At 39.2% G+C, this 12,520-nt stretch overlaps 1 protein-coding gene across 1 annotated transcript in view; it reads left to right on the top strand.

Moving 5' to 3' along the window:
- FRMD3 (FERM domain containing 3) overlaps window positions 1-12,520 on the top strand; it is a 94,369-nt gene that overhangs the window by 51,242 nt on the left and 30,607 nt on the right. The window contains exon 4 of the mRNA XM_072150883.1: window positions 5,239-5,317. Within this exon, the coding sequence (XP_072006984.1) occupies window positions 5,239-5,317 (79 nt within the window). The remainder of the gene's footprint in view (window positions 1-5,238; window positions 5,318-12,520) is intronic.

The following is a 12,520-nucleotide window of genomic DNA, read 5'->3' on the forward strand; positions in this document are numbered from 1 at the left end:
GTTGCATCTTCCATATGCATCTACTGTGCTTCCTGTGGCTTTTGTACTCTTGGTTCACTCAGTGAGAGTGTACTTTTCAGATTATGATTGTGACTAAAATTAAGTGTCTTAACATTTTTTAACAAACTGTGGTGTTGTCATAGAAGCAGAACATCAAAAATAATGGCAATGCTGGATTTGTAACAAGTTTCCATACTACGAAAAAAAATTTCGGTGCTTTTCAACTGTAATGTATTGGATGATTGGTTGCTCACATGATCCCACCATTGCCGCATTTGTCCAGTGTATGCCATTTGACACACCTTTCTTCCCAGGCTACTCCATATGTGCTACAATAGCTCTGGAGTAAAATCTAGGTTCATTTAATTATGGACTGGAGCCATAGAGATGTTTTGGATGAGTATTTTGTGAAATCTTTCCTATTTAACTATTGTAAAGAACCCCCAGAGCTATGTGAGAATGAGCAGTGAAGAGTCATACAATGCCTGGGATGAGTCAGTTTTAGATGTTGGAGGGGGGGCTGGAATATATAGTTTACCTTTAAGAAGGTACAAAGGAGAGCCACAAAATTCTAGATCACCTAAGACACTACTAAAACTGGTTTGGGATCTTGCCAGTTTTCCTCTTACTCAAAAGATAAGGGGGTCCTTAATGGAATGTCAGCAGAGTCCCACTTTATGAAATGTCAATAGAGGTCCCCTAAATGAAATGTCAGCAGAGACCTCCTTAATGAAACGAAAACAATAAACCCAGTACTTACTTCACCCAGCGATCCCACGGCTTCCTCTTCTCTCTTGCAGCAGCGTCAGCAGATTCACGTCCATCTGTGCAGTCTAGCTGCGCACACTGTTTGACGCGGTGGTAGCGTGCATCTGCCTGCCTGCATCGCTATTGTAACCAATTGCATCTGTGTCTGATACAGATTGTCTTCAATTGATTGTCTTCACCTCTGTGGGCCCAGGTTCATCGCGGGTCACGATGATAGTAAAAGTTCAGCTCACCTTCCAGCCATGTGAATATCCTGGTATGGCACGGATTGCCGTTCTTAATCAAGAACGGCCAGTCTGTTTGAAATGCGTTGGCCAAGACTACTACCAAGACTCGCGGGTCACACCTTCTGTGACCATGATCGTTCTGCCCCTGGTGCTGTGGACAGATGGGAATTTGTTCCTTTTGGAATAGATATACTGGTTTGGCTAAAATCCCACATCATGTCGTTTAAGCTGAAGGGCTGCCTTGCAAGGTAGCAAAAGACGCTTGGTTTCCTTGTCCCATTGTGGAAATTTATTTGCATATTTCCCAGAGCTCTTTAGATGTCTTTTGCACATCAGATTTATTATAGTGACTTAGCTTAATAATTTGGGTCACATGAGGTCTTAATGTCCTCTTTGGATTTGTGACTTTTTAAGAACCGTAAGTTGCAGATTTGGCACAACTGGTTCCAAAGTTTTCCCTTCATTACTTGGGGGACTTGTGCCTAAATTTTGAAAAGTTGTATCTGTATACTAAATCTGGATTCAAATGATAAAAACAAAAAGGAAATTTGGTGCGAGTTTCTCATTTTGAAATCAGAAAATTAAGTAAATAATGATACATTACCCCTATGAGTCTGTGTGTGCTGTGGAGCTGGTTACAGCTCGTCTCTGAAAAGGGCCTGGACTCCTTAAAGCAAAATAACCTTGAACACATTGTACCGAACCAGACGGCCGCAATAGATACAGCAAGTCCGTATTCCTCCTCACATTGTGTTGTGACCTCCTGGCTCTGCATGGAGATGGGAGAGGTAGGGAGTGCTGCCCCCTTCCATCTCTAACAGCCCGCAAATTTCCTCCTGTTTGGATCTCGTGTGAAGCATCTGTCCATGTGCACATATTTTAAGCTTGTAACTATGTAGTAGGGTCACCATGGGGATAAAATTGGACAGTGTGTGCAGCCAAATGCAGTCAACTCTGTACATTGGGATGTATCTAAACCAAAAGCTTTGCTTTCTTTTACTACCTTGGAGCTGGGATGGTGTGACTCATATTGGTCACTACACAGTTGAGCACACTCACCTCTGTTTGTATGTTTCGTTTGCCTTTCCAAAAAGCCCCCAAGGCAGGTGCCAGGAGGTCGCTGGCCATTAGGTTGCTCAACTGCTTGAAGCCCTGGAACATCTCTTCTGTAACTCTTGGTGCAACCCCCACTTTAAAATAAAAGTTTTTTTTATAAGGGAAACTGTCACCGAAAATGTCTTTATGAGGAGGAAAAGACAAGTTCTGCTTCATATAACGTAGATCAAAGTGAAGTATAGATGTAAAAATGTAATGGTAAGAAACTAAATATACTCTCAACACAAACAGAGTCACTAGCAGAATAAAGAACAGCCCTAAGGTGAAGTACAGCGTCTCTGCAATTATCTTCCACATATACAGCGTAGAAGAGATAAGCTGTGATTAAAGGGATGAATTGCTGCTTGTGTCTTACCAGACTTAAATATAACACTTAGGGAACTGTGGTAACTCTGCTGTTTACCGAGATAGTTTTGTGCGTATTCCAGCTGCTGCTGTGCTAAAATGACTCAGAAATAGCAGGCTGCAAATTGTAGCTTTCTTCCCATGTGGTGCATTATACCTTGTTACTGTGGAGGTACTAGGTGTAGCTGAAAGCAGCGTTACTCTTCCCTTGAAGGACCTTGTATGCTGAAATAAAAATTGACCTGCCATGGCTATTAATACATTTATATGGGGTGGGCTGTCTTGCAGAGAACGTACATTTACTCTGCCATAAAGCAGGGCAGGAAAGAGCTTTGTAAGATGAATGATGAATGTTAAACATGGCTACGGGCACTGCAGCTCTCGTAGACAACCTCAGATGAACAAAACATGATAACGCCTCGCCATATTAATTAAACAAAAATTATGGTGAAAAAGCGGTGTGTAAAATTCTACTTAAAACTACAGACAAAAAAAGTACAATAAAATGATGAACACCCCCAATAGAAGCCCAGTGGAACCCATTAAAATGTAGATAAAAGGATGTCCTTTGTCAGAAATTAAATGTTATTATTTGTATGATAAAAGGTTACACAATTTCCCAATATACTTTCTGTATGCGTTTTCTAGATCTCCGCTTTTTTCATTCTATGAATAGCTTCTATGTTTACTTTCAGTGGATAGAAATCTGTCGCCCGTCATGTGATGTTACACAGGTAAAGTATTTAGAACTATGCATTATAGCGAGCCGTGCACCTGTGTGACATCTCATGACCATGGTCACTATCCATTGGAAGTAAACAATAAGCTTCCTTTAGGATAACAAGCAGGGATCTGGAAAACTGTAAGAAAGTGATACAGAAGGTAAAGTGGAAACTTAGATAACTTTTCATTATACAAACAATACCATTTATTTTTTTAAATTGGACAACCCCTTTAAGTGTCTTCTGGTCACTGTTTGCATCACTTATCTTAAAATTAGATTCTTTGTTCCCCTTCTATAACAAGCCTAAAAAACCGAGGCTCCGAACAGTAAGCTTACCCCAATATATTATTTTAAGTTTGAAGAATAATGTATAATGAAATGTATTCGATTCCCTCCAAGAATCTTTCTATGACTAGAAAACAACTAGTTTTTGTCACTCATTTTATCAATGTTCTTGTATATACTCGGCAGTATGATGATTTTGTAGGGTAGAATTGTGTTGGTCTTATTTGCTAGTATATGTTTAAACCATGCAAATATCATAACGTACTGTGCAAATATAGAGAACCAAGATACGTTAATCTCACAGCGTGCAATGTGAGCATACTGGCTCCATATGGATGTATTAGTATACATTAGTAGACTAGAAAAGGACGATATCAGGACATATGAACCGCATGATCACTATAGATGCATGTATTATCATATAGCAGCTGCTCCGGACAAGTTGTCCATAATAAGCAAACACCTAAATTCATAGAGGGATTTCAGGGTTCAACACACAGAAAATTAGCCCCCAACATGTTTCGCCAGTAACCTGGCTTCATCGGGGGTTTAGGGCTAATACTTTTGAGTTCAATGTGTTAAGAATCCCTGCTATGACATAGGACGATTGTCTTTGGATCAAATTGTATACATTAGTATATCAAATCAGAGGTCTTCAGAGGAGTAGCACTGCTATGTTGGTGTTTATCTACAGTGCAATGCTAAGTAGAGCACAATTGGCTTTCTGTTATCTAATTTATAAACACACACTCTCAGAGGTTAAAATCTGCATTGTAAAATGACATGCTGTAGGTTTAATACCCATAGGTCAGTGATGGTGAACCTTTTAGAGCCTGAGTGCCCTACCTTCAACCAAAAGCGACTTATTTATTGCAAAGTGCCAGCACAGTAATTTATGCAGTGATTTATTTCTCCCTGTTCTTTTACAACTTTCAATCGTATCGGCCTCCTGAGGTCACCAATGCAGTTGAAAGTAGGAGGGCAAATTTGTCCATCATTGCAAGAAAATTCAGCAGGAAGATTCTTTGAGTCCTGTCTGGTGAACTCCTTTCTGAGGTAATGGCCTGGGTGCCCACAGGGGGGCTCCGAGTGCCGCCTCTGGCACCCTTGCATTAGGTTCGCCACCACTGTCATATGTGATTTTAATTTTTGCTTTATGTGGTTTGCATTTATTGAAATTCGATCCACTTCGATTTCTTGGCCATCTTTCTATCTTCTATGGGACTTACAGTAAAAGTATGTTTTGCAGTCTGATAGAAGTGAATGCAGTACATTTAGGTTAGGGGGCTTGCAGGATCCCATTCATTAGGATTCTCATCATTTGGATCAGAAGCATTTGGACAACTATTTCCTATGTTATAGATAAGGTATCTGTGTTATTAGTGGGAATTCTACCCACAGACCTATCATAAGTCAAGGACAAAAAATCTATATACGTTATGGAGGGAGTTTTAGGTGATTTAAATACACTGTATGTATTGAGAATTTGGGACCATCATTTTTAGAGTGGTTGTTACAATGCATTTTATGTGTCTCCCATGTAGGAAGTGATGGAAATGATAGCATTGGTAAAGTCATATTTCACCGCTGCTTTTGACATTACATATTTATCACTGAAGTAATCTGCTTTCCTGGCATGCTTTTATTTAATGCTCTGGCTTGAACTACCCTTAAACCCATTTCACCTACTGTATAGGAACCTCTCCTGCGTTTTCATCTAGCAAATATGCCCTGTGCTGTTCTCATGCTTTTTTTTGTTTTATAACGTTTCAGCTCATCCACCATACACCATGTGCTTTAGAGTGAAATTCTACCCCCATGAACCTTTGAAGATTAAAGAAGAGCTCACCAGGTATTTTATATGTGTTTGTGTGTCATGATAGTTTGGTACGAGGCAAGGAACCAAGACAAGCTTTGGTTTAGTCGTTTGGTCAGTGCCCGCTGTTTTCAAAGCTTTGTGCCAATTCAGATCCATTTAAAGCAAAGCGCTGTTGTCCTCTCATGGTGTTTTCACCATGGATTTGGTTATTTTTTTTTCCCAAACACAGTTTAAAGAGTAGAGAATGGTGGTTGTCCAGTTATGTTAGAGAATGTGGTGAATTTATACCAAATAATATATTCACCTGATAAATCCTACTGGTTGACTTTGTTCATACATGTGCATGTGACCACAACATGTTACCTAGATGGGCATCATAATACTGCTTAGGCGAATGAGTGGCTGATGCCGTCACAGCATCGCTTAAGGACAAGTCAAGGACCCCCCAGGACTGGCCCAGAGCAGCAGTTGGGGTTCACCTGGTGTGTATATGTAGAATTTTTTTTATGACGTTACATTCTTAATTTATCCCTTAATTTATAACACCATTGGGAACCCATTCAGTGATACATTTTTGTACTTTTGGTACTGATCCTGAATCGGTATATTCCATGTGAGGAGGGAGGGTCAAACAAACAGCATGTGGCTGGGCTATAGTGATCTTGTAAAAAGCACACACTACTATCCTTTTTGTTGGATTGCTGCTGTACCTAAAGTGAGATAAAGAGAAGAATTTTGACCATCTCACTGCTTAAAATTGCTGTTTAAGGGGTGTCTTAATATATTTATATATCTCCAATGAAACATGAAACATGAGCGAGAAATACAAGATTACTTATTTTCATTGTGTAAGGAACTATAGAGAGTGACCTACAGTATTTCTGCACACTTGGGTATTGTTTGGTTCCATATGCAACTTGTGTATTTGTGTGAGCTATAGTGTTTTGTATTGTTTGTGGCTTTGGTGACGACAGTCTTTATGTGCTTCCCTTCTTTGTATAACATGGGCAAAATACTTTTTACTGACTTTCTAAAAACTGTACTGTATATAATTATAGTAAGACATAATTGTCTTATCTGTACTGTAAGATATATGTGTTACCAGGGCTTTATTCACATCTATACAGTTCTGATAAAACCAGCAGGAATTTTGCTAATAGCTAGAAATCTGTTCTCCAGTCAGCATGTACCTGTGACTCTCCTACTCTGCTTCTACTCCTAACATAGACTTATGAAGTAAAATCTGCCTTCACTGAAGACAGATCTTAGCAGGACCTCCCAGAGACCAGCTATGGAGGCTATACAGTCGCATCCATTGTGGCCTCCACTTATCATATACATCGCTTAGCAGGATGGAAAGATGTGGTTTGTTGCTTCTTTCCATCCAGTGTTTTCTGCTGGATGCAACGTATTGTGAGCAGACAGAGACAAAAAGGATGCCTCCTCCTGCCAGTATATGTCTATAGCATATACCCTGGGGGTAATTGTAGCATTACTGTCTCCCAGCCCTGCAGCAGCGTAAGCAGGATACAAAACAGGTTTTCCACCCCTGAATGTTGAATTAAATGTTCCAGTGTCACCATAGACTCCTTAATACAAATTACGTTGTAACATCCTGTATAAAATGGTTCAAAAGATGAGGTACTACTTATTATACGGAGGTTGCATATCCACAAAGATTCCTGACCAATTTATATTCATTCAGGTCAATATCAATCCAAACTGGTGTGTATAAATATCCATTGACAGGCCTGTATTTATATCTTGTGCTGCTCTGGGCACTAAGCCTCAATACGCCCCCATTAACACACACATTTACACTTGGCAGTAAATGTGATTCACTCATTTCTGAGTAATGATAATAAATGTTCAGTTTTCCCAAAGGCAAATATATTTGGCAAAACTATTGTTTATCATTGATTATCATTGCATTAATAACAATAACTACATTAGTGCAAACCTCTCATACACATATGTCAAAAAGAAAATGCAGGATCTTGAATGCTACTGTGAAAAAAATTTAAATAAATGCTTTGTCCTAAATGTCCAAATACGGTTGGTCCTGACGGTGTTTAAAGTTTAGTTAATACATGAAATAGCCAAAAATATTCCTAAAATGATTTATGTGGGCTGTTATGGAGGTCCTCTGACTACACAAGCACCTGCCATGCCATAGAGAAAGAGTTTGACAGAGTTCACTGGGATTACCTAGCAGCTGAGTAAGGTAGGTGTGGTGGGCACTTAATTTCAGCACAGATCTTCTTATCATCTGCACCAAGTTGTTGCCATCCACAACATTTGAAGTTACCTACTATATTTCCTCTTCCTATGTACAGGCGGTCCCCTACTTAAGGACACCCGACTTACAGACGACCCATAGTTACAGACGGACCCCTCTGACCACTGTGACCTCTGGTGGAGCTCTCTGGAAACTTTACTATAGTCCCAGGCTGCAATGATCAGCTGTAATGTGTCTGTAATGAAGCTTTATTGATAATTCTTGGTCCAATTACAGCAAAAATTTTGAAACTCCAATTGTCACTGGGGCAAAATAAAAAATTTTGTCTAGAACTTCAATTATAAAATATACAGTTTCGACTTACATACAAATTCAACTTAAGAAAAAACCTCCAGACCCTATCTTGTATGTAACCCGGGGACTGCCTGTATCTGGGATTTTACATACGGTACATACCAAAATACAAAATTCAATCTCCAAATCTTCATCTAGATGGCAGCACTGTTGAACCACTATTTCTTAATGAGGTTGTGAGGTCTTATTAGCTTAGACTTCTGTGTAGGTCCCACTTAGAACTTACCCAGTCCCATCCATACTCCGCCATATATATAACCAGACATCACTCAACTGCTTTAGAGGATGTCAAAAGTAGTCAGCTGGCTTGTGTCTGAATGCATGGCTTTCTTTCTGACATGAATGTACAACCCTTGATTCATTATGTGGGACATACCGCTTCCCAAATTACTTAGACCCCAAAGTGGGGTCGATAATGTATTCTCTACCTCTATTCTTTGCAATACTTTTGTTTACAACTATTAATACTGTAGGTGATAAAATGATGTGATGTGATATCTAATATTTTGGACCTCTATATGTCTCTTGACAATGTTCGCTACTATACAAATAAAAAATATGCCCAAAATATATACCCTTTTCAATAACATCTGGATCGACGGATGTCCTCTGATATTTAATATTGGCTCTTCGTTTTGATGCAGATTGCAAAAGATGTTAAATCCTAGAATATTAAAGGTGAATACATGGTCTTTCTGTGAAATGAAGCACAAGAGCTTTCTGTAATGCTTTTAGGTAGTACAGTACGGCGCAGAGATATAAACTGTTATGGACGTATGTTTGATGCATTATGAACCAAACATACCTTGAGAATGCTGTAGCTACACTGATGCAGGATCATATCTTGGTTAATCCCGCAGTTGAGTGGTTTTGATGAAAAAAAAACAATTATAAGGTTCAGGACCTTGGGAAAGATGGATTGCATGATTGTTACACAAAGTTACAGCTTACAGCTTGTATTACACACGGGGCTTAGTCCAGACATGACTAATCAACCTGAGCAGGATCACTCATACACAGCAGCTGGGGGATGGTGCAGTAATTGATTATTCTGCCTTCAGGTACAACCCAGTGATTACATCATCATCTGCTGCAGTGAATAACTAATGTGCTAAGAGAAGCGCTGAGCCAGGCAAAGTAGCGAGATAGTTTCATTATCATAATTTTATAATTGCTGCATCAGAAAATCACTCAGCTCAGGGATTAACCAAGATACAATCTTGTGTAGCAGCTACAGCATTCTCAAGGTATGTTTAGTTCATAATGCATCAAATGAAATGGTAGCTTTCCTTTAAGAACTAAATCTGAGTGATGCATTTTTATATAATACTTGGACAATATGTGGACATTCCCTGCCTTTTTGTGATATGTCCTTTCAGATCTAAATAATAATAATAGAATATTACAAACATCTAGGTGTGCAGTCTTGTCTCTGGGTGGCCAGTCAGTCTTCTCAAGCCTTGACCTGCCAAAGCTGCCTTGTAAATTGTGGTTGTAGCTATTGTTCTGCACAAGTCTAGAGTTTTGTCATTGTCCTTTTCACTGAATTTATATATTAGTAATGCTGAATATACTCACAGTGATTCAGGAATCAAATGCAGCATCTCAGTCAAAAAGAATCTATAAGTGTTGGCCATATAAAATGTATGAGAATCTACCAGGCATGAGCTTCAAAGCACAGCCAAGGTCCTGTGAGAAGTTCTATCATTAATGCTTCTTCTCAGCTTACACACTACATCATTAGACCATACTGACTATATACTTATCCTGCTCTTGTTGGCTGAACATCAAAGTTTACCTTCATTTTTGTAATTTTGTACAATCTTCCTACAATCTATTCCATCAGGTTTCTGCCAGTTAAGCTGGATGTTAATTGCATGGAAGCCATCTAGAATTGTTACACTGATGTCTCACAGTTCCAAAATATTGCAGAGGCATCTTTAGCGCTTTAAGAAGTATTCAGTTCACTATGAATTTTCATGTTTAGAGTCAGGCCTCCCCTGTAGCTTAATTTTGTAAGGCAAGATGTAATTAACAATGACTCTTAAACAGTCTAATAGAGAACAGCACTGTCATGATCTTAGGCCTCATACACATGAACAAAATGGGGGCTGTGATCTGGCAGCACAGATTGTGGCTGGATCACGGTCCCACATAGATGTCTACAGCACCCTGTAATGAAGCGGTGAGCACATGCTGTCTCACCACACCATAACCATGCACGGAAAAATATAGGGCAAGTCCTATATATTTCTGTATTATAGCACGGCCTCTAAACTTTCTATGGAGAGGGGAGGTGTGAGGAGTGCTCACCCCTCCACCCTCCTGCTCCCAACTAGATGCTCGCCCAAGCTACACCCCGGGTGAGCATCTGTTTGTGTGCATGAGGCCTTAGGCTGTGTTAACAAATTACACTTAAGTTATGTTTTGACAAGAAATACAAGCGCATCAGGGAGGAGTAACTTCCAAACTTGTGTTTTGCCGGCTAACAATTAAAGCTCAATGTGTGGCCTTATGGGTTTTGGTAGAATCCTAAATAGAGGTAAGAATTTAGGAAACCAAAGGAAAGAACCATAAAATTGGAATGTCGTGAGTTAACCTGGTTGTATTATATACATCATTAATATACCATATAGCAGTATATCTTTGGAATGAGTTGAACCCACAACTGAAAGTATCACTTCATGATCAGTAAACCCGAGTTGCTCTTGTTTTAGATTTATACTGATGATATAACACATGCAGTAAATGAAAGAGATGTTTGCTAGAAAATATAGCATGAAAGGATATTTAGCTTTAATAATCTAAAATGAAAACCTGCAGGATCCAATAAATGTAATAGTTTACTGGAAAAGCCTTACCCAACAACTCTATCATCTGGCATGAATTTGTTTTTCACCAAAAAGAATTTATTTAATTCAGAACCATTTTCAAACAATTAAAAAAAAATTAAACTGGCCAATAGACCAGAGGGCATTGGTCCAGTCCATGCAGCTAAACAAGAGTTTAATGACAACTGGATAACAACACTGCACCCCTAAGCCATGTATAGTGACCATGCCTTGCCCTCTATACAATATATAGTATTCTATACTATATATTGACCCTGTGGGCTCCACAGCTGCTACAGCAGTAGTTCTGCCCCTGTTGGTAACCTCTGGTGGCAGCCTCCAATAGTCCAGGAAGGATTTAGGTTAATGATCTCATCAGAATAAGAAACTATTGAAATTCTGGAACTTTATGTAGTAACCCAAGGTAACAGTATTAAAGCTGTCAATAGAAGTATAAAGAGACAACCCTTTTATCTTTTGTTTTTTTTTTGTTTTGAAACATGGAAAGCAATTTATAACTGCTGAGTGTAGAAGTTAATGGTGCTATTTGTCAGCCACCTGCTCATCACACTTCTACTTTGTACATTCATTTCACACTGAGGGCACTGGGGTGCCTGTCAAAATGTTATTTTGTATTGAGCTGGAAAAACACCCAGTGAAACATTCTGCTGAATAGATATTATGGCAAGTGTTCCTAATTCTCCTTTAGTGCTGAAACTGTCTCCGAATGACAGGATTTTCAGTAAACTATTTTATTAAGGTTTATGTTAATGGTTTGACATTTTGCTCTTTTTCTGAGGGATTTTATAAAGTTGGGTGTTACTATCAACAGGGAAAGTACAGAGACGGAACTGACAAATTTGTAAAACGAGACAAAATTATATATATATATTTCTTATGTAGAACCCGCAGTAGAAATCCAAGGCTGAGCATTTGTAGAAATCCAAGGCTCACCCTTTGTCATGCCGATTGGCCCTTCAATGAACAGGACAAGCTGGAGATGCTTAATTTATGGTGTGGTTTTGGAGTTGAAGTCAAAGTCAAATTCCTGAAGCACATTCAAATACTTCCTTCAAAACTAGATAAGGGGAGCCATTTATCTGTTGCATAAGTTTCTGCAACAAAATATATCCATTGTGAATGGAGGTATCTGTTTTACTAATGCATAAATGCATAGCTGACATTATAGACCTTCAGTGGATGTTAAGAGAACCATTTCTGTAACAATCTTTTTCAAATGCTTAAATCATGTATTAAAGGGAACCTGTCACCACATTTTTCACAAATACAGCTAGTGGCAGGTTCCCATAGAGCCCTAGTAACTAACTGACGCCATTATTTTAGCTTAAAACTGATCCCATCAGATTCCCATATATTCAACTTTATAATTTTACCTGGTATCCAAGGATATCTGTAGTGGTGGGTGTGGCCTCCTTGGGGTGAATCCAGCAGCTCATCCCCATGCTTTCTCTGAATGTGAGCAGGGTGACATCATTACAGGTCATTTAGCCTCCTGACACTAGTAAACTGTACACCAAGCATATATCTCATGAAATCAGAGCATATTATATCATATAAAATCACAGCAGCGTGCATGGAGAGGAGTCGAAGTCCATGCAGGCATGCTGTGATTTTTTATGTGGTCTGATATGTGCAGTGGGTACAGTTTGCTAATGTTAAGAGGGTAAAGGACCTGTGATGTCAGCCTATTCACATGGGCCATGCCTCTCGACTTGCTCTATAGATCCATACATACCAGTCAAGTTTAGAACTCTGATTTTATGGGGATCTGAGAGATCTGCAGGGAGCTCC

Source organism: Engystomops pustulosus, chromosome 1, assembly GCF_040894005.1.
Source record: "Engystomops pustulosus chromosome 1, aEngPut4.maternal, whole genome shotgun sequence".
Lineage (NCBI taxonomy): Eukaryota > Metazoa > Chordata > Amphibia > Anura > Leptodactylidae > Engystomops > Engystomops pustulosus.